At 39.4% G+C, this 23,147-nt stretch overlaps 1 protein-coding gene across 4 annotated transcripts in view; it reads left to right on the top strand.

Annotated features, from left to right (window-relative positions):
- The window catches only part of LRCH1 (leucine rich repeats and calponin homology domain containing 1), a 189,686-nt gene that overhangs the window by 145,051 nt on the left and 21,488 nt on the right, over positions 1-23,147 (top strand). For all 4 annotated transcript variants that reach the window (XM_082675772.1, XM_082675773.1, XM_082675775.1 and 1 more), the window contains 6 exons: positions 1,989-2,078; positions 2,180-2,216; positions 6,528-6,581; positions 7,314-7,386; positions 17,839-17,948; positions 22,500-22,637. In XM_082675772.1, coding sequence (XP_082531898.1) covers positions 1,989-2,078; positions 2,180-2,216; positions 6,528-6,581; positions 7,314-7,386; positions 17,839-17,948; positions 22,500-22,637 — 502 coding nt within the window. The remainder of the gene's footprint in view (positions 1-1,988; positions 2,079-2,179; positions 2,217-6,527; positions 6,582-7,313; positions 7,387-17,838; positions 17,949-22,499; positions 22,638-23,147) is intronic.

Here is a 23,147-nt window from a genome sequence, read left to right on the forward strand (position 1 = left end):
GGAAAAATTAAAACTAGAAAGAAATATATTAAGATGGATTTTTTTCTGTGGGTATTTCTAAATTACTACTTTTCTTTATACTTTTAAATATTGTAGATACACAGTGGTAGGTACGGTGGTAGTTCTCTGGTGATTGTTTGAAGTGGATGGTGAGGGTGGGAGGGAACAAACAGTCCAAGGTGTTTTAGACCTGACCCCTCATGTCTCCGTCTGAGATGGGGAACCAAGAGGAACGGCAGGTTTTTAGGAGGAGGATGTTGGGGTCAGTTTAGGACCTGCTGAGTAAAATCCAAGGTGGCAATGTGACAACGTCCATTCAGCGGCTAGACGTTTAGGTCTGGGGCTTCGAGACTTAGGTTTAAAAGTTACTTTCATAAGGTGCTGCTCTAACAGAAGTAGTGTAAGGGGATGAGGTTCCCAAGGGCAAGCATATCAATGGGAAGGGAATGTGAGTCCAGGACAGAGCCTAGAAGACACGGTGTGACAGAGAGAAGGCCCCGCTTGGGCTCAAACTTTATATTGTTTTCATATCTCTACATTTCGTATTACTTTTCCAATAAACTTTTCTTACAAATTCGAGATTACGATGTGAGCCCCAAATTGAAAAAGAACAGCCTTGTTTGATGGAAATGGCAGCGGCCAGGGAATGTGGGACTGGAACCAAGTGTAAGATCGGGGTGACCTGGAAGGTGTGGCTCCCCGCTCCGGACCTCAGTTGCATCATCTTTCCTGAGAAGTGGGATGAACTGAGGATCTGCAGATTACCCTCCAGCTTGGAAAGGTCTGAGGCAAAGAGTCGCCAAGGATGTCAAGCAAGTCAGCATGGTGGGCGTGGAAGAAAACAGCCTTGAGTACCCTTCCAAGGGATAGCTGACTTGCGTCTTTATGGATTGCTATTTTAAAATTATTTACGTTGCAAAACTTTATGGGGATTTAATTTCCTCCCTACAATAATCCACTCATTTGGCGGCTGCAGATCTTGTTGTACATCCTGAAATAGATATTATAATACGACAATCCTAACTTGATAATAACGTGTCTTTGCGCCAGTGTAATAGGGATAAAGAAAGAGTCCTGTTTTTGTCCTGATAAAGAGAGAGCGCACTTCAAGAGGTCACTTATTTCTAGCTGCTTTTGAATAATAGTAATAAAAAGTTTATGTACACATTAAGGTTTTCCTTTATCTCGTATTTCCTAGATCCAGATTTCTTTGTGTTAGTCAAGCCGCTGATTACAGGATTAAATTTTAGAGCTTTATCTTTCACACAACCTTAGCATCAAAAAATTGAGTTGAATATTGCTATCCTGTTTTGCTTTTGTGTTGGTTTCTTAAGGATTTCTGACTGTTGGTTTGATACCATTTTCAATGGGCATGTGTAATATGAACTTATCCCTACTTTTTAAAATAGCTTTATGACTTGTATATGACTTATAGAAATTCCTTATTTTATAGATCTTAAAAAAAAAGTTCAGCTCTTAAAATCACAGAAATTCAGAAACTGTAAGACAATTTCAGAATTTAAAATGCATATCAAATTGCTTATAAATTCTTAGTTTTTAAATCGAGAGTATTAGGGTCTATCAAAGAGATCTTCCTATTAAAACAAATGCCCTTGGTACATATACCATAATATAGTACGTGTATAGTATAGTATAGAACAACTTTACTTGCTTCTGTAAACTAATAAATTTCTAGAATAAAATTTAGTGTGTGCTACCTATGAATATTATGACCTTATCAGAAATTACTAGTATATTTCAAACAAGTTGGATTTTGATACCAAAGCATATGGAAAATTATATTAAAACTACATTATATTGTATTTGGCACATGGCGGGGAAATACCATGTACTTTGAAATTTCTACCATAAACCTTTCATTATTAAATCTTAACAATAGACATAACTTTTAAATATATGACTAAAAGCAGTAGAATTTATTAGAAGTTTAATACATTTGGTAACACTTTTTTCCCCTTACTCTTTAGATTAAGCACAGATATTACAGAGAGAAGTGTTGTAAACTTTTACCCTGTGGACTCAGCAGAAGACTTAGAATTACAAGACTCTGCACTAAAGTATGTTGACCTTTCTATAACAATATATTTTACCTTTTTACATTGAAATATTTTTGCTTTAAATTCCACTTTGTATCATTTTTTTCCTCTAATTCCTGCAGTGGTCAGATACAGTTGGAGACGTCTCCAGAATGTGAGGTAAGGCTGCTCTTGGATTCACCAGAGCTCTGGTGCAATACTCTGCCACAGAAGAGTGGCCGCCATATTTTATTGAGATTTATCGTGGGGTGGAACATTCATTAGTGAGATCAATATTCAAATTTATTCAAGGTCTAGTTTTCAATTTTTTTATAGTTCTGGCTTCTTTAGTTTTCCTGCTTATCTATACTCACCTCCCCTTAAAGATGAGAGTTGGCTGTTGCCATTAAGTTCTCTAAATTTTTTATGTCAGGCGGTCGGTCTTAAGTCAGGCCCTGGCAGCTAAGACCCACACGGAAACCTCCTCTGTCAAAAACTGGAGGTAGGGGCTTCCCTGGTGGCGCAGTGGTTGAGTCCGCCTGCCGGTGCAGGGGACACGGGTTCGTGCCCCGGTCCGGAAAGATCCCACATGCCGTGGAGCGGCTAGGCCCGTGAGCCATGGCCGCTGAGCCTGCGCGTCCGGAGCCTGTGCTCCACAACAGGAGAGGCCACAACAGTGAGAGGCCCGCGTACCGCAAAAAAAAAAAAAAAAAAAACTGGAGGTAGGACCATCTGATGCAAGTTTTACCAGCCACAGATGAACATAAACTAGGAAAGACTTGAGAGACAAGAATGAGTGACTTGGGATATGCCTAGGAGGATTAAGTGACTCTAGCAAAGAGAAACTGGTGGAGGGTGGGGTTTGGGGACAGAGTAAAGGTAGGTCAGGCAGCTACAGACGGTGAAATTTGGGTGTCTGTAAAGAAAGCAGATTTGACATAATTAACTAGAGATGAGCCTGGAAGGTCCCGAAGAAGCAGGCCTAGAGAGATAGGCTTGAGTCAGCGACATGGGAGTAAAACATTGTTTACATACGACCTCTTTTATCCCTTCTTACTGAATAGGCTTAGGATGGCTAATTTCAGTACAACCAATTTATGTCCCCTGAGGTGTCTGGACACGTACCATAGTAAAGCAGTTTCACACTCTTAACTAGCTAAGTCTCTGTGTTAAATGAGGAAAAGAACTGTAATCGAAAAACCCATGTTCCCAGAGAGCGTGGCTTCATAGTTGAGTGTAGTGACTTGGAATTATGTTAAGTTTCGGCCCTATCTCAAAGACTTGCTAACTGTGAGCTCCTGTGGGCTACCTTTCTAACTTCACCTTTATTTTCTATAAATTGGGATCAATCTTGTAACCCAGGACACCTAACTTAGCTGTTACTGTTACTCTGCTCTGTGATTGTCATCAGTGTGGTCCTTAGAATCAATGCACTCCCTCTCCCCCAGGTGGAGGCATCACTGAATGACCCAGTAGTCGGGACATCAGGAAGCCTCTTACGTGAAGGCTGCCCTGGGCCCATTTCCACAGGCTCTCCTTTAGAGACATGCTGCTTTTGATTGTGTACAGACTCACTTTTAGCTTTTTATTTGGAAATAATTTAAAATTTATAAAAGGTTTATTAAAAAGTTACAAGAGTCTACAAAAGGTTGTAAAAAATTATAACCTTGCACCCCGATTTACCTGTGATTAACATTTTAACACATTTGCAGTATCTCTCTCTTCCTCCACACACATAGTTCTTTTTCTGAAAATTGGAGGAAAAGTTTTGTGTATCATAGTCCTTTTCTCTAAACATTTCGGTGTACCTTTCCTAAGAATAGGGATTTTATCCTATATAACCCCATTTCAGTTATCACCTTCCTAAATTTACAGTGATAAAATATTTTCATCTAATCTGCTATCCATATTCCAAATATTTAGGTTGATCTAATGATGTCTTTCATAGCACTTTTTCCTCTTCAGTGTGGGATCCAGTCTAGAGGCAATAATTGTCAGGTAACGATATAGTTTGCTTTATTCTGGAACATTTCCATAACCTTTCTTTGATTTTTTATGACCTTAAAATTTTGAAGAATATAGTGCTCCTCTTTTTGTAAAATGAACTGCCCCTTATTTTGTGGGACAAAAATCCCTCATATTTCTTCATGATTAGATTGAGTCCCTGCATTCTTGTTTGGGATGCTGCACAGGTGGTGCGGTGTCCTTCTCAGGTACCACATTTGGAGGCACATTGTGTACATCTGTGCTTCACTGGTGACATTAATTTGATTACCCAATCGAGGTAGAATCTGATTTCTCCACCATCTAAGTATTCTATTTTCCCCTTGCAATTAACAATCAGTCAGTGAAGAGGTACTTGGAGACCATGTTAGAATCCTGCTGCAGACCCACTTTTGATTCCAGTAGAATAGATGCCCTCCTGTGTGCATGATTTCAGGAGTATCAGGCAGACACCAAGCCTCTAGGAAAAAAGATCTCCATTCTGTGTCTGATTTACAATGTTAATAGTTTTTTTCCCCCTTTTTGGTTGAATGAGGAGTCACGTTCAGTGTAAGGAATTCTTACACATTGTCTTCCTTCTTTGGGCAATTCTCTGTCCACATGATTTTAAAAAGGGAGAGGAATTGCTGGCTCTGGTGGAAAAAAGAAGTCACAAGGAGGAGGAAAAGAAAGTGGTAGATTAGCAAGGCCAGTGCTGATGGTTATGTGGGACTTAAGTGGGACCCTCCTTTATGGTTTGGTGATTTTTATGTTCTCTCTTCCATCTTATTCAGGAAGAAAGCAGTATCTTTACAATAGTCTTGAATCAGTTAGCCAGTATTTGTTGAGTCCCTGTGCTGGATTCAGCCTTGTTTGGGGTGTCGAAGACTGGGATAGGAAGAAGATGAAGTTGCCCTCACTTTTTTTGTGTGTGTGTGATACGCGGGCCTCTCACTGTTGTGGCCTCTCCCGTTGCGGAGCACAGGCTCCGGACGCGCAGGCTCAGCGGCCATGGCTCACGGGCCCAGCCGCTCCGCGGCATGTGGGATCTTCCCGGACCAGGGCACGAACCCGTGTCCCCTGCATCGGCAGGCGGACTCTCTACCACTGCGCCACCAGGGAAGCCCTGCCCTCACTTTTAAGGCATTTTAAAAATTGTGGAGGAAAGAAGGCTTAGACATTGAGAAAACTTAGAGAAGAATATGAGAGTTCATAATCCTGAGTGTTTTAGGTGCTCTGTGAGACTGGGGAAAGGATAAGAGGTTAAGGAAAGGGAAATAATCCTAGATTTGGGGGGCAGCTAGGATTTGGATCGGTCCCAGGAGGCAGCTTGGCCATGGTTGAATCAGCACAGAGCATGAACCAGACAGAAACACTGAGGGATAGGCTGGTGCCCAGTTAGATAAGTGAGGCCAAGATTATGAAATGGTTTGTAATTGTCACACATCACATTATCTGACTTTTAACACACTTTAGATGACTGTCCACATCAAGTTTGGGTAGCAGTGGAAACCATTCAGGAAGAATTGCAAATTATACTCTCATGCATAAGTAATATCCAATAGGGAAGGATGCTGTGGGGACAACAGGGAAAATTAGAGGAATGAGTTTCTTACAGAGAGAATCAAACCTGCAGGTTACCTGTTAGCAGTTCAGACATTTAATTGAGTAGGGAAATGAATGACTGTTTTTTCTAAAAATATGTTATTCCCTTGGATTTGTCACAGTTGGGAATATTTTTTAATAGCACTCCTCAACAATAGGAATAGGAACAGACATCTGAAATTTATACTAGTTTGGTGACATATATGAAGATGTTTATATTAGCTGTCACCAAATTTTTTTGGATCAATGCTTTTTTTTTTTGGCTGTGCCACGCGGCTTATGGGATCTTCGTTCCACGACCAGGGATCAAACCCGGGCCTTCAGTAGTGAAATCGTGGAGTCCTAACCACTGGACTGCTAGGGAATTCCCTCTGTGGGGTTCTTGATTACCTTATAAAGAAGGCAGATCTGGGTAAAATAAACTATCGAGTTCCCCAGTGGTTGACAAAGCAAACTGATGTTGAATTGACAGCGCAGGATTTTCCTAGGTGCGGGTAGGTATATTTATTAAAAAGCTCCCAGTGAGATTCTGTGTATTTGGGAACTCCTGCCTTGGACCATTTATAAAAACCCTTATGCTCCCAGCAGGTGGGAGCCTGCAGGTTGCTTGGTAACCTAGCAAGGAAAGCTGAAGTGCACAGGTACTTCGGGCTGAGCGCTTTGCTCTGGGAAATCCCTTTTCTTAGTTTGTGTGATGTTTCAGTGTTATTTTTCTGTGGATATAGTTGCATGTTTTTAGAAAATGTAAGTATGGCCTACTTAACTACTAATTAATTAATTCAGCGTATTATTCATTGTGTCCCTGTGTGCCAGGGATATGATGGAAGTTAGAAACACTCAGTTCTTGCCTCACTGATTTTATAATCTGATGGAACGTAACATGCATTTCTTTTCTTCCTTAAGGTGCAAAATGATCTAACATTACAGAGTAATGGGAGCGAGTATTCTCCCAATGAGGTAAGTTTCCTGAAGATTAATGAAAGCTGAGGTATTTTGTGAAGACTGAATTGGAATATCTTGTACAGAAATCTATAATCTGAGACTGTGATGATTCATGAGTTAATTGTATTGCAGAATCTCTGAGGGAGTCTCTCATTAGCTCTCATAGCCCGATCCAGCCCTATCCATAATTAAAGACTCATTTTATAAGACATATTTGGAAGACCAAATGTGGGAACATTTTTATAGAAAACGAAGTGAAAATAGCTCATGTAGGCAACATTTAGAATGTCTCGTTATCTATAAGTGATTCAGTGTGTGGTTTCCCTATAGCTGAGACATCTGTTCAGTGTTACCTGTTTTCTCATCTTGTTGTGTTATGAAATTCTTTATCAGATGTGCCCTCTGTGAGGTGGATGTGAGTGAGTGCTTGTAGGTGCCAGTGCCTGCGCCTGAATGCACGCATCTGTTCGTGAGCAGAAAGTGATTGCCAGTACCACACAACTATGAACTGTTTTTATAATGAGCACAAACAATTGGACGGATCTCCCCCAAAACAACATTCTGTCAATTCTACCACTTAAAGCATTAGCAATGTGAAGATGCATCAATTATCATCTTTTAGTCAGGACTTCCTCACGGCAGCAAAGGCAAGGGGGTCGTGGTTTTATTATAATCCTTGATCATAGAGAGGCATGCAGAGTTCTGCTCCAGGTCTTTAAAAAATGTCCTTTCCTTCTAACACCACAGATGAGAGAGAACTCCCCTGCCATCTCTCCTACCAACACCAGCACAGCTCTGTTTGGCCTGAAGCCTCGATCAGGTAAATTGAAACCTTCGCGTTCTTGCACGTGTGAACAGCTCAGGAGTTTCTCTTTAGCCTTTTAAATGCATACATTATAGTGTGAGCAGCCTTGTCAACTCTGGTGAGTTTGAGTCCTGGCATCAGAACCCCACTACAGCGTGGGGAGGCCATATTTTCGAGCCTTGTGGTCGTGAATCACCTATTAACGCCATGTTATCAGTAATAGATTATCTTACCTTCTTTTGAATCAGAGCAAAGAGAAAAAGATGTTGGGACGCGTAAGTGGGAAAGAAATATTCTGTTGATAAAATAGCCACCCCTTTGCCCTGGTGGTTCCTGGTACCTTGCTAAATTAAGGCTGGTGACTCTTTTCTGAGACACCCCTCATTTGCTCTCTGGGCCTTCGTAAGGACTGTGTATTTACTCATGTGACAGGGTGGTCATTCCAAGACTCACATGAGTGGTCAGGAGACATTTTTAAGAGCATTTCTGCTTATATTACCTACTTTATTTTAACTTAGTATATTCACAAATGTAAATTATAGCAATGTGCAAAACGACTGCTGATTTTAAAAAGGACTATGTATAGAAAAATTTGGTTCTTCTGATTTCTCCACGTACTTAAAGTTCTAGCACTATCTACCTTCTTTTAGGTGCGTCTTTGTTTCAATATTTTTGATTCTTAAGTCTTTTGCATACACTCACTGCTAATGCTTTTCAGTAAGTGCTAAGAAAGGACTCGGACACTTTAAGCAAAAGGTAGTAAAGAACTCATACGTTCTTGGGTTTTTTAATAAAGCATTTGGTAACAGTTGAAGTTAGACATGTGTATATTTTGAAAAAGGGTACCCATAGAGAAAAACGAAGATGGTTCTTTTATAAAGGAATGTTTCTTCGTTTTTGGAGAAAGTTGATTGGTGGGTAACATGTGGCCAGGTGTAATGGCTTCCTGGCGTTTTGAATGCGCTGTAAGACAAAGCCATTTGAGAAGATGCTTGGGTGTGGCAAGGGTTAGGAGGTGTTTTATGGAGAACCAAATTGTGCATGAAATAGGACTCAAATGGCTGGCCTCACCATTCATGGAGCTGAGAGTATGCAGCCAGATCTGGGTCGGGCCTCCATTTCCAAGGTCTCCGATTGTGCTGGGAGGAATGGAGGCTTCCATGCCTTGAATGATGATCTGCCAGGAATGTTCTCTATACACTGAGGACTTCATGTTGGGCTACAGACTTTCTCCTATCCCTTACAGGCACTTTTACACAATTTAAAAATATCTTAGGGGCTTCCCTGGTGGCGTAGTGGTTGAGAGTCCACCTGCCGATGAAGGGGACACAGGTTCGTGCCCCGGTACGGGAAGATCCCACATGCTGCGGAGTGGCTGGGCCCGTGAGCCATGGCCGCTGAGCCTGCGCGTCCGGAGCCTGTGCTCCACAACGGGAGAGGCCACAACAGTGAGAGGCCCGCGTACCGCAAAGAAAACAAAACAAAACAAAACTTATAATTGAGCAAATCAAAAGTTGAATGAATCTCCAAAGAATAATATTCTTTTGAATGTGCATCTTTGCAATTTAGTTGCAAAATCGTCTCCGTGACTTTTTCAATTCTTTTTATGGGGTCCAAACTCAACTTATCAACCTCATACCCACACTGTTGAACCATTTCAGACTCTTTGTGGTGGTGAAAAATAAATGAAGTATTTATTCTGAATAGCAGGAAACAAAGATAATTTCCTTTCCTAGCTTCCAACCTTTCTCTAATGCTGACTAACCAGTGCGGAAATTGTGCCAGTTGTAGAAAGCTTTGTGGAGTTTGGGTGTCGTAAGTAATGCTGATTTTTCTTCAGGAACGTCAGTTGGCATGTTGGAACGTTATGAAACTAGCATCATGTATGGGGAATTTTAAAATTTTTATTTAGTGACTTTAAAATATTACAGTATGTATTTTTCACATTTTCTAGAAAATAATATACCTACTAATCTTAATTGAAGATCACATGACTACAAAAGAGAGAAATTATTTTTGATTGAGTAGCTTTGGAACTTTAAAAAGTGATTTAATTTTTACTTTCAAGTTAAGTTTATGAATTCATGTGATTTCTGTGTTAGAAATAAAAACAGACTGCTCAAATTAGCAAGTGGGAATAGAAACTTAGATTCTTAAAGTAGACTAATAGTTTTCTTCAAAAGAAATTTTATTTTCTGTGTTTTCCTCCCAAGAAAGACAGCTGTATATATCCAAATATGCATTACTAGAATCATGTCCCTGTATTTTACTGGCCCTGCCTTATGATTGAATAAAAATTGTATAGATATTTCCTAAACATCAAAAATTACTATATGGATAGGTAGTCCAAAAAAAAAAAAAAGAGATGTTATTTCATAAATGACCAATTTAGAAGTGCCTTGAATTGACTGACATCTATCGGTTAATTAGGTTTGTTGTTAAAGAGACTCTACTAGTGTCCGAAATAGGTTCTATACTGATCAGTATCTAAGACAGTATTGAGAGGTATAGCTGTGTGTCGAGGGTTGAGCAGAGTTGGCTAGATTCACTTATCAATAAAGCGTGCCAGCAGACTTACAGATGTCTTTAAAGAGAAATTTTACATTACCTTGGGAAAAAAATCCACCAGTGGTAAACACTGATTCTATAATAGATTTATTTCTAAATAATTGACATATTTATACATATTAAGCTTCTTCTATGTAAACAGATTTTTTGTGTGAATCGTATTTGCTAAGATTGTTAGTTATTTAGGTCTTTGGAAAAGGTATCTGGTAGGTCTTTTGCTTTTTATCTGCATAATCTATGGGTACTCCTTCTTTCCACTGACATGATTCATTAGTACTCTAAGTCTGTGGGCTTGCGAACTGTTAACGATTAACGGTATTAACTGCATGCCAAGTATATGATTGATAAGTACTAACACTCAGTTTTTTATCATTCTTTTTATTCCATGCGCCATCTTTCATTCTCCTATATTGTACATTTGAAATTAAATTCCATAATATGAAATTCCCTTCATTTCCATACAATCCTTATGCCATTTGTGAAATGCTGCTGCCCCTTTGGTTTTTCCTGGTCCTTGTGCAACTGTACGCGGACTGGCTCTCTCGCTCTCCTGCAGACCCAGCCCTCACTCTTCCTCCTATCTCCTTCAACAAACTTACACAGGCACAAACATGGGACAACTCTAGCTACAGTGTTCCATCTGAAGGAGACAGTGACAATGGTAGGTGGCTTTGTACCTATTCTTCGATGTGCTCATTAATAAGCCAGTGAATGAATATACTGAACATTCATTTCTGTGCAGCTGAAGATAGAGTGTATATTCTCCTGCATGCCTGATATAAGAGATAATAATAGTAAACCTGGAAAGTCCAGAAAAGTGCATGTGGATTGTTCTTCAGCAGTTTATCAGACTACATTTAATTATCTTGAATATTCTGAATTTTGGAAGGACTGTACAATAATTTCTTCTCTATCCTTTCTGCTTGGGTTTTCTTTTTTTTTTTGGTGTGTTTGCTTGTTTATAAAAATTGGGGGTTTGTACATTTGGATAATCTCTGCTGCTCCTGCTTCTGAACTAAATGCTTTCAGAGTTTCATCTTTTATCATCTATGCTTATTTACCATATGAAATTTTTAAAGTAATCAAGACATACTGTGGCCAATCCAAGAGGACTGCACTGAAAATAGTTAGAAGTGAGAAATTCCTAAAAATGAAGAGAAATCACTTACTTTTTTTTTTTGCAAATTATTTGCACATTTTGACTTTTGATACCTTCAGCCCTTTTGAGTGTAATTTCATCTGCATGATATTTAAGAATGGTAACTTGGCTTGAGAACCAAATGTGCAAATAAGAAATTGCAGACATCTAGCTAGGATTCATGTGGATATCGTTTGATTTCGTGCCACTAAATATCTGAAGTAGCTTAAAAGATGAAAATAAAATAAATATAGTTATTTAGATATACTTACCACAGATATCTGAATCTCCATACTGGTCTGTTACTTCAGATTTTAAACATTTTACTCCAAGATACCAGAAGATAAAAGTAACGTGAAATGAAATAGAGAATATGATTTATAGGGAAGAGAAGTGATATGTGGGGTAAAACCACGATGCAAGCACAATAAGAAGATGTATTTTCTGTACTTATTTTTTTAATCTAAGTATCAATATGTTATATGTAATGAATAGAAACCGTATATTTAAAACATTTTCTGTGATTTCTGGTCAAAATTCAACCAAAAAATGCTTTTCCAGACTTCCCTTATGTACAAGGATAATGTATATCTTGGCAGGTTAGTTCCAAAAGGAATTTCATCATTTCATAGATTTCTAAAATTTTAACTGAAAACAAGTGTGATTAACAACAACAACAGGGAAACCAAAGTCCCTTCCTATATCATCCCATTTTAAATTCTGGAAGTTGAGGAAGGCTAAATGAAAACTTTCTTGATAAACCTGTTCCTTTACTTAAAAATAAAAAGGGGAGAGAGGCATTTTTGTTTTTCAGAAAGCATGGCTATTTATGGATCTGATGTTATTTAAAGGAAATGAGCCTAGAATGAAAGATTTATGTGTGATTTGCTATTTCCTTAGGAGTGATATCTGAAACCAAAGACATTTTTTTTAAAGCTGGGTAAGATCTAGACATCTTGCGTAGCAGTAAGATTTCTATCTTTATGGATGAACCGACCAAAACGAGAAAGGTGCGTCACGCTGGGTCACGCGGTTAGGTAGAGGGAGTGGTGGGGTCACACCCAGGGCTTCTAACTCTCTGATCATCTCCTCTCCACCATATCTACCTTCATCTACAGCTGTTTATTGAGGGTTCTTTGTGCAAGCTACTAAGCCAGACGGCCTTCTTTTTATTGAAAGTCCTAAGATTTCCATAGAAAAATAATCATTGTGAAAATCTTTCTGAAAATGAAATAACCTGGAATACTTCTCTGGTAGTTTTTATTTGAGTGAAAATTCCAGGGATTCATGTGTAGCTGTTATGCTGTACCCCCCCCGCCCAAACACACACAAATAATGAAAGGATTGTTTTCAGTGTTCATCCACCTGGGTTAATCATGTCAGATATTGGATAGTTGTTATTTTCCCCTATTTGTAATTTGTCTACGATATGCCCTGGGCAAGAGATGATTTTCTATTAATTATCTATTAATTTTCTGGCAACAGAAATCTTGGCAAATATTTGTGTAGGTTCCCAGATCTCACCTTTCAAATAGAATCTTCATTTTTTTTGTGTGCTAAATATTGCCTTCTGATTTGAATACATTTTCCAGTACATTTTCTAAATTAATGAAGAAGCACTATATGTATCCCCAAGTATATGTGCTAAGGTTGGAAGAGGAATACAGCCTACTTTTATGTTGTTCTTACTGGTTCCTCTGAAATAGTAGATCCCATTCAGTGGCCTCTCATGGCATTTCAAAGCTGATTACCCCAGCAGTTTTGTTTCCTCATATTTTCTCCATTATCCAGTATCTGCAGCTATCTCACCCTGTGTAAATAAATGGCATCATATTACCAACTCAACCCAGCATAATGTAGCTTGCCTTTCATTTGTATTTTTATTAATTATTTTTGGTAAAGTTGGCATTTTTATACCTTGTTCACTGTCTTTATGTTAAAATTACCCTTTTATTTAAATTCCAATATTTAAGTAAAATTTAAATTTTATTAAAAAAATACATTTAAAATAATAAACATAGCTTTCTAATATTTTGTTTCAAATATATCTCATTTCAAATTCCCTATTTTCCCTAAAACTCATTCTTCAAAGAAATAAAAAAAGGCAAACTGGCTAGAAGGTCCTTGGGAGTTTGAATTCCCACAATCCCCAAAGTTCTACCTCCTAAAATGGATGGGGAAGGATGTGGATGTGTGTCTGTATGTCTTTCCACCCCTGGAGCTGGATGGGGCAGCTTCACTTCAAGTTGTTCTTAACTTGATAACTTCTCTTCTGCTCCTTTTCTTGTGCCCTCTTACTACTCTGCATCTTTCTATCCTTTTTCCCTTCACTTTGAAATTAAAATCATTCCTATCTTCCTTTGAATTATTTTCCCTTTTTCATTTGCAGTGAATTGGTAGGTGCTAATTTATACTTAAGATTGATCTTTAAACTATCACTGGAAAGTGAGTGAATGGACATATCTATCTTGGGCCAGTTTACAGACATTTTCTGGAATTGTTTTACCATAATCTTGCACTTCTAGGTATTATTTTCCCCATTACAAAAATGATGAAACTGAAGCTGTGAGGTGAGAGGTGTTTCAGTGGTTCAGTATTTTGTCTTCATAGTAGAATCATCTGGGCATTTTATACACGACAGCCGCCTATACCCCACACTGCCTGTGCTGATTTATTCGGAGTAGCATGGAGTCTTCGCACTGATTATTCTTCTTATTATTTTACTGCTTTTATGTTACGTTTAAGTAGGTGAAAACCACTGGGTTGAATAAACTGCCCAAGACCATAGAAAGCATTTTGAGGGCAGAGGATTTACATAATTCATTTTTGGGCACCAGGGGGAATAAATGAATTGCACTAATTAGATTTCTGATTCACATTAACCTGGATCTACAGCTCATGATACTTTTTCAAAGCCACCATATTGTTGCCTTTGAATTTGTATGTCTTCAACATCACACCCAGTCCAGGTTTTTAATTTCAAAGGAGAAGTTGAGAGCCAAATTCCAAAACCTCATGTGTCCACAGAGAAGAAATCTAGAGTTAAATTTAGACAACAAAGGTTAATAATATAGACTGATAATTTCTATGCAAAGTTCCTTTCACTCAATAATTAAATAAGTAACATTTCAGGCAATTTTTAGAGGAGCGAGCTTTCTTTGCTTAACTGAAAGATACTTTTACAACATTTAGAAAAAGTTTCTTGTGCACATCCTTAAATACTTACTGAGTGCCTCCTATGTGTAAGGCATGATGCTCGTTACTGTGGATACAGATCTGAAAAAGACAGACTAGATCTCTGCCTTCCTGGAACTTTTATTTCAGTCTCTAATGCATTCAGACCTGGAGACTAAGTTTTAGGAGATTTTTCATGTTAAAAAAAATTGAGATGACTGATTATCAGGGTAGGGTAATCTCTGACAAGGTATTCTCCATATAAAGTGATCTTTGAATGAGGGAATTTTTGAAACACTTTTTTGTTTATTCATCTAACAAACTGCTTTGTGGGGCAGGGGTAGAGGTTTAAATTGGAAACAAACATAAACTCTTACAGAGTCCTCATGGAGAAAAGCAGATCTCTCCTGTAAGAAAGTGAAGAGTGCCGTGAGAGACACAGATAAAGCATGTTGTACATTCACAGCTAACAGACCACTCCCAGGTCAGAGATGAAGATGAGGGGAAGGGTGAAGGAGGAGGTAGAGATAACGGAAAAGTCAGTGGACTTGGACGTGTACCTGCAAGGATGCATTTGATATTCTGCATAAGCATATTCACCATTCCCTGCAGAGTCTTTGCTTAGAAATTTGTCTCTTCAGCTAAAGAAATTGCAAATATGAACAAATCGTCCTTTTCATTCTTTGAATGTTATCAGTATTTGATATACAGTAATTAAACAGCTAAGCAGGACTCATTATTTCCTGCATCTGAAATCACCTATTTCCTTGTCTCTTCCTACCCCTTGTGCATGCATGTGTGTGTGTACACACACACACACTGACACACACCCTCACTCTGCTCCCTTGCCCCTCTTTTTTTCTTCTTATTTACACAGTGTGACATTTGATGTGAAAGACACTTACTAACAGGGCGGCTCTTAATATTGTCTTGCAGCCACAAGCTAAACTTTTATTCCCCTGAATTAAGTAGGGGAGTTCTTGAAACGTAGTGATATGAAATTAAGGAAGACCGGAATAATTCCTCCATAGATCAATTTCCTGAAGTTTTGACCAGGCTGGTCACTGCATTTATTATTTAAATATGACTTGAAAGAAAAAAAAAACAAAACAACTGTGGATAAAATAATCAGAGCTACCATAATGGTCCTATTAAAATTATTCTGTCATAACAAACTTATGTGCTTTGTAGATTTATTATTAAATAGTTCATTTTAAATTCTAATGTATTCTACAATAATTAATCTATTTAGAAAACTAGTAGTATTATAGTCAGGTTTCCAGTAATTTTATGTACATTTGAAGTATTCATCTTAAAAATAATGGTTCACATATGTTTTAACACTTTTTGACCGCTTACATTCATAAAGCAAATACCCAAGCATGCATTTTGTATTTTTTGAGACGTATGGGAATTTAAGATGAAAAGCAATGCCAGGAAATTAAAGCCCAGATACCATTGAATTATCTCGGTGTCTTACACAGGACTCTAACAGGGTATAGATACTTGAAGAGTGTGCTGTTAACCAAAAGTTCACGGTTAATTTAACTTCCTGATAGCTTCGTATTCAGAATGAAATCTGCCAGTAAAAACATACTGAAAATATTAAACATGTAGTATTAGATAAGATTTCCCCCAGAAAAAAAGGGAAAGGAAAATAAAACCTCCAAAGAAAACAGTAGATTTGTTTAAACGGTTCTGGGGCTCCCCTTGCTGGCCAGTGTGTGTATTACTCAGCTAAGTCCACATTCCTTGACTTTTTTTGGTAAATTTGGTTGACTTCTTCTTTGGTGGTGTGGATTATTTCTAGACTTTACATTTTAATATATATCTCTTCTGGTCACTATGTTTAAATGGGTAGATTTTTTTGGTTGGTCTCAATATGGTGCAAAGGCAAATTTAATGCATTTCCAGTTTCTTCCATGCTTCTTATTTTGTCAAATTCTTCCTCGTTGCCCTTTGCTCTGTGAACTTCTCATCTCTCCCTGCTGGTTGGTCAACCCTACTTCCTTTGCCTGCCTTGCCTTTGTTTTTGAAACAATGGGTCTCGCTTCCTGTGGGGTTTGGTCTTTGTAGGTCTTGGTGACAAGACTTTGGCTCTTCCTTCGGTGGCTTGAGGCAGAAGCCCAGGCCCCAGGCTGACTTCTCTCTGAGGTTCCAGAAGGTGTTAACATATACAATAGATCATTCCCTTGCTCTCTGTAAGTCACGGATTTCTTAAGATGTGTCAACTTTCTGGTCCTCTGTAGAGCACCAGAGGGCTGATTCAGATATCCGAGAACTGATTTAGAAAGAAAATACTGAGATGTGAGAAGTATAGTGCAAGACACTTATTAAAGTGTTTTGGTTCAGAGATACAAATTGAGGTTAAAACGACACAGTTGGGTGAATATGGGATAATTGATTATATGGTGGACTCCAGTTGTTTTTATTCAAAGTATATTTGTAAACCATATTTCATTAAAAAACAAATAAATTGAAATGTTTTTAAAGTGGTTCATAGCAAATGTTTGGCAGAATAGAATAAACGTTACATAATGTTCTTATTCTACATCATTGAAGATACGGTAATTGAAACTCCTAGAATTGCAGTATGTCAGTGCAGCCTTCTACGTGGTATTGATTTTTAAAATTGGAGTTCTCTGCCCCAAATTTTCTGAAGCGTCCCCCTCATTTGTCCCCCCCGCCCCCAATCTGAAAATCTATGGGACACGGGGAACCAACTACAGCTCTTAACCGTTCTTTGCCCCCTCTGGTGTGCATGGAAAGTTGACAGTCTTAATAAGATAAGAATCTCAAGGAAGAAAAAGATTCAAGTTTAAATTCGCCCTGGGCTTTGTATCCTAATTAAAATAGCCGTAATCACTCTGCCCGTACATGGCGTATTTTGTACCTTCTCTGTTAGTCTTTAAAAGATGTCATCCTTCAAAGGATGAGCATTCCTTTTCTCTGCAGCCAGGGCCTTACCTCCTTCCAGAGTTGCCACTGTGAGTAGCCGTTTCTGGAGGTTGTAAGTTTAAGGACCTGCAGCCAGAGATGATCTCTTAAAACTGTCTCCCATCTTGCCAGCTTTTCTAAAAGGAGTCTGTGGTCATCTCTGAAGAGCTGACTTTTGGGATGTGCTGTCAGTGACGTGATAGAAGGCAGGATTCTTCCCTCCACACTCAGATAGCTATCTGAGTGGGTAGTGTGTCTCGTCACTTAGTTCCTAACCCAGGCTGATGAAAAACTCAGCCAACAGAAGCCTTAACCTGTGCTTGTCTGTAACCTGTAAAGCAATTGTCTTATTAGTTGAAACAAAGTATCCAAATTTAAGGTGAGAGAAGGGGTCTGGAGTGGTGCCAAGGATGACCAGTCCCCTTCCTGGATTCAGCTGATGGTTTGTCCACACAACCCAGAATAATTGAATACATAATCTTCTCTAGCATATTCGAATCAAGCTTTTCATGCGAAGTCAGAATTTATTGTTTTGTGAGTGGTGAATGAATTATTTGGGATAAATAAACTATTTGATTTAAATATGAGCAGCCCTATACGGCATCCTGTACTAGGCGCTCCGTAAAGGCTCGTTTCCCTTTCTGTTACAGTGTTTCTTAGACCACAGAGAAATTTGGAATCTATAGACCCACAGTTTACAATTCGGCGGAAAATGGAGCAGATGAGAGAAGAAAAAGAACTGGTGGAACAGCTCCGAGAGGTACCGGGAAACATTGTGTAACTAAATAATTATTTCCAGAATTGAAGCAGCCTTCTGTATTTTTAAAAAGTAGACATTGGGGACTTCCCTGGTGGTCCAGTGGTTAAGACTTCACCTTCCAATACAAGGGGTGTGGGTTCGATCCCTGGTTGGGGAGCTGAGATCCCACATGCCTCGTGGCCCAAAAACCAAAACACAAAACAGAAGGAATATTGTAACAAATTTAATAAAGACTTTAAAAATGGTCCACATCAAAAAAATCTTTAAATAAAAAAGTAGACTTTGAAGCACTGCAGACTGAATATCTAGTTTCAAATCTAGCCAGCTCACTGTTTGATATTGGACAAGTCACTTAACTTCCCTGAGTTTGAGTCTTTTCATGTATTAAAAACAATAGTTCCCATCTACCTTCATGGGATTTTATGAGAACTATATGAGATAATGTAAGTAGAAATACTTAATACCTATGTATAAAAGCTAGTATTATTTCAGTTCTGGTATGCTTTAAAAAATGCACTGTTATTAATTTACTTCATAATATGCCATGAATTTAAAGATATTTATAGTTAGCCTTACTACGTACCCCAAACCGGCCAGAATTTTCGAATGTCATAATAGGCAAACCATTGGAGTTCCTACCAAGGGTGAAGTCTCGTGCTGGGTGCCAGGGAAGATTTCAAGCTTGGTGATGGCAGGGACCATGGCTGTCTTATTCCTTGTTGTGTTTCTATCCCCAGCACAGCTCCTAGTGGGAACTGTGTATGCATTTTTCTAAGACCTCATGGTCTTTGTGTCTAGTTAGGAGGATCGTATGTAAATATGTGGAATATCGAACAGCAGGACAAGGGTCAGTCACCAAAGAACACACTGGTATTAGTTATTAAAGGCAGTACGTCATGAATTACTACATAAGTTCTTTATATTTAAAGAGAGGTATCATAGCCGTGAACTAGACGAATATAAGAGGCTTCTTGAGGAGGTAGATTTTATACTACATCTTCTCCTTTCACTAGCAAATGATTATTGACTGCTCTCTGTGCCAGGCTGTATAGTCTAGGTGACAGACAGAGAAAAGAACAAAAAGGTCCCTGCTGCATGAAGCCTGTAGTCTACTGAGAAGACAGAGTAAGTAAGAAGGAAACAAATAAATACACAATTTCAGATAGCAATGAGTTCTACAAATGAGCAGTGAACCCTATAATTAAAATTAAAGCTGGGCTTCCCTGGTGGCGCAGTGGTTCAGAGTCGGCCTGCCGATGCAGGGGACACGGGTTCGTGCCCCGGTCCGGGAGGATCCCACGTGCCGCGGAGCGGCTGGGCCCGTGAGCCATGGCCACTGAGCCTGCGCGTCCAGAGCCTGTGCTCCGCAACGGGAGAGCCCACAACAGTGAGAGGCCCATGTACCGCAAAAAAAAAAAAAGTTAAAGCTGAATTAAGGTAGGTCAGAATCTTTGTTGTTGCAGATGATAACTTTATATACGGTTTAGCACGTAGTCAGGAGGAAAGAAGAAAAACCCAGAAACCTCTTACCACCACTTTAAGCCACTGTGGTTGACTCAACAGTCACATAGGGCAAGTCAGTCCTCTGTCATTTGCCTAGAATGTTTGAATGTGCAGTAAACTTGGGAGGTGAACTTTCAGAGATATGTAAAAATAAGATCAGAAGTTGAGCTATGCCTCTCAAAGAGTGATATAATTTTCTCTTAAAGCCTGGGTCATATTGATAGCTTATGTTTTAATTTAGTGATGTAAAATTAGAGACTGAAAGCATGCTTGGAAAAAAATGAGGTGTCTGTACAAGACAGTTCTGAAAGAGAATTATGCAACACTGTTACAAGCACTGATTTTCAAGTACTTCACTTATTGCAGATCTCCCAATAAAGTCATCCTTGCTTAGCTGTCATCCATTTAGAAGGAGCTTCTGCTGTAAAGCAGAAATTTGCATTTGAAGTTTTAAAAACCGATCTATCTACTGCTGCTTCTGAGGAGATGGAGTTGATGTACTTTTCCCCATTCATCCCACTAAGTACAACTAAAACCCCTGGTGATTCTATATAAAATAAGCATAGGATCACTCTGAAAAGTGGAGAGAATAATTCAGACTAGCTGGGCTCCTTGGGACTAGGAATGACAGTGGTGGTGAGTCCAGTGGGATTTCTTTTTTGCTTTATCTTTCTCAGACTTGAAGGTGAAGTAGTTAGAAACCGGAAATGCTAATGGGCACAAATTAAGAAAAAAAAGTCCCAATGAAAGCTTGCTTACTTTAGTCAAAGGACCAGAAAAGGGGCAGCCTAGTGAGAGAGAAAATTTTTAGACATTAAAGGCTCTACTCCAGCTAAACACTACAGAAAACCCGTGGTCCCACCCCTACCCATGCCTGCAAAGATGGCGTAGGCAGCTAGACTTTAACCTCTGCTGGGATGGTATCAGAGAAGGCCACATTGGGAGCCAGGAATTTCATTCCCATGAGCTAAGAATGATCCCATCCCCTCCCGTGGTATCAGTGGAGCCCACATGGGGAGCCTGGATTTCCACACCCACACCAGTCACTGACAGCAAGTGGGAATCTGCATTTACACAGCAGTAACAAGGAGGTAGCCTCCCTTTCCCTGCCAGAGCCGTGTCCAAAAAAGCCAGCTAAAACAAAAGTTTAAATAGGCCAGAGTCTCATAATACCAGAAATGTCCAGGTTTCAACCAAAAACATCACTTATTCTACCAAGAGCCAGAACGATGTGAAAAGATAATCAACAGATGACAACACTGTTGTGGCAGAGATGTTATCATCTGACAAAGATTTTATACTGTTCGTGATAGAAATGCTTCCACAAGCAATTACGAACACAGGTGAAACAAAGAAAAAAATAGAATGCCTCTGCAAAGGAATAAAAAATCTTAGCAGGGGCTTCCCTGGTGGCGCAGTGGTTGAGAGTCCGCCTGCCGATGCAGGGGACACGGGTTCGTGCCCCGGTCCGGGAAGATCCGACATGCCGCGGAGCGGCTAGGCCCGTGAGCCATGGCCGCTGAGCCCGTGCGTCCGGAGCCTGTGCTCCGCAAGGGGAGAGGCCACCACAGTGAGAGGCCCGCGTACCGCAAAAAAAAAAAAAAAAAAAAAAAAAAAAAATCTTAGCAGAGAAATAGAAGACATAAAGAAGGACCAATGGAAATTTAGAACTGCAGAATACATTATCCAAAAGAAGAAGCCCAGGGGGTGGGCTCAACAGCAGAATGGAGGTAACAGAGGAAAGAATCAGTGAACTGGAAGAAAGAACAATAGGGATTACCTAATCTGAGTAGCAGAGAGAAGACAGACTGAAAATAAATGAGCAGAGAGCCCCAGGGACCTGTGGGCGTGTAACAGATGATACACATTCGTGTCATGGCAGTCCTGGAAGGAGAGGAGAAGGGGAGTAGGGCCAAAGAGGTACTGGGGGTGGGAGAGAAGTGGGTGTGGCTGGTAAAACAGCATTGTGAGAGACCCTTGTGGTGATGGATGTGTTCTATCAATGCCAGTGTCCCGATTGTGAAGTTGTAGTATGTATTTTTGAAGGTTGTTAGCTTAGAGGGAAACTGGGTAAAGGGTACGTGAGATCTCTCTGTATTACTTCTTATAACTCCAGATGAATTTATAATTATCTCAAAGTGTTTAATTTTTTAAAAAGGGAGAAAAATTGATTTTTGAACTGAAACATGGTCTCAGAGAAAAGCATCTCTTAATCCCTTTTGTGCCCCTTGCAGTCTGTCTGAACCAGTTGGATTTTGGTTTTTTAATTTATTTTTATTTATTTTATTTTATTTATTTTTTATTGAAGTATAATTGACTTAAAATATGATTTTAGTTTCGGGTGTACTACATAGTGATGTGATATTTTTACACATGGCAAAACGATCACTATGGATTTGGCTTTTATTGTTCAACTCAGTCTGTTTTTCTATTTTCATTGCTAAGTCTGAGGCAATGTTGAACTTAAGAAGTCCATTTTTTTTTTTTTTGGCTGTCTCGGGTCTTCGTTGTGGCACATGGGATCTTCACTGTGGCATGTGGGATCTTTCATTGCGTCACATGAGCTTCTCTCTAGTTGTGGCGTGTGGGTTTTCTCTTCTCTAGTTGTGGCGTGGGGTCCAGAGCACATGGGCTCTGTAGTTTGTGGCACTCGGGCTCTCTAGTTGAGGTGCGTGAGCTCAGTAGTTGTGGCGCGTGGGCTTAGTTGACCCGCGGCATGTAGGATCTTAGTTCCCTGACCAGGGATCAAACCCGCGTCCCCTTCATTGGAAGGCGGATTCTTTCCCACTGGACCACCAGGGAAATCCCAAGAAGCCCATTCTTTTAAAAATTCAACTAATTAAAAATTTTAGATACAACTGAATTTTTTTTTCTACAGAGGGATTTTTATTTTAATATCTTTCGAAAAGGTTGAAATCATGTCAGTGTTTTCCACGTGTTCTTATCCTTCTCCATAATGAAACTTAAGTCTCAATTCATAAATACCCATAACTGTATTTTACCCTCAGTTGCCTGAGAGCAATTGGCTTCCTTCTGATTGCTTCCCAGAGCATCGAGATGAGACTCAAGGTCAGCCTACACGAAGACCTGGGGGCTGCCCTCATGGATGGCGTCGTCCTCTGCCATCTAGTCAACCACATCCGCCCACGATCCGTCGCAAGCATCCATGTCCCCTCACCAGCAGTCGTAAGTAACACCATATAAAGGGAAACTAACTCTTACATCAAACAAACTCCTTTGGGACAGTATTGCTGGTTAAAGATACCGATGGGATCTCCAGGACCCTGCTCAAATGCTCTGTGTTGGGCCCCAAACAACTAGAAGAGCAGAAAAGGAATAGCATTTCTGAATGAAGTAACATTTTCACTGTAAAAAGGGAAAATATTTAAAGTAAGTACGTAAATGACAGAAAAGGAACTTACTTCAAATATAAAGCAAAACACGTTAAAGAAACCCTTGGGGTGCTAACTTTAAGACTGTAGAGACACAAAGATTCATTCCTCACAAGGACTTATTTAAACAGTGAGGAGTCTTTTTGGGAAACTTCTTTTGGTTGGCGAGTTCTCTTCTAAATGGAAACTCTTTCCTCTATTAATTATTGAGGATTTTAGGATAGCTCCGAAAAGATGTGGATTCTGTATAAAATATCATTAGTAACCTGTCAGGCCAGAGGTTGGTCAGCTGGTCATTAATTCA

This window comes from Grampus griseus (genome assembly GCF_964374135.1).
Source record: "Grampus griseus genome assembly, chromosome: 18".
Lineage (NCBI taxonomy): Eukaryota > Metazoa > Chordata > Mammalia > Artiodactyla > Delphinidae > Grampus > Grampus griseus.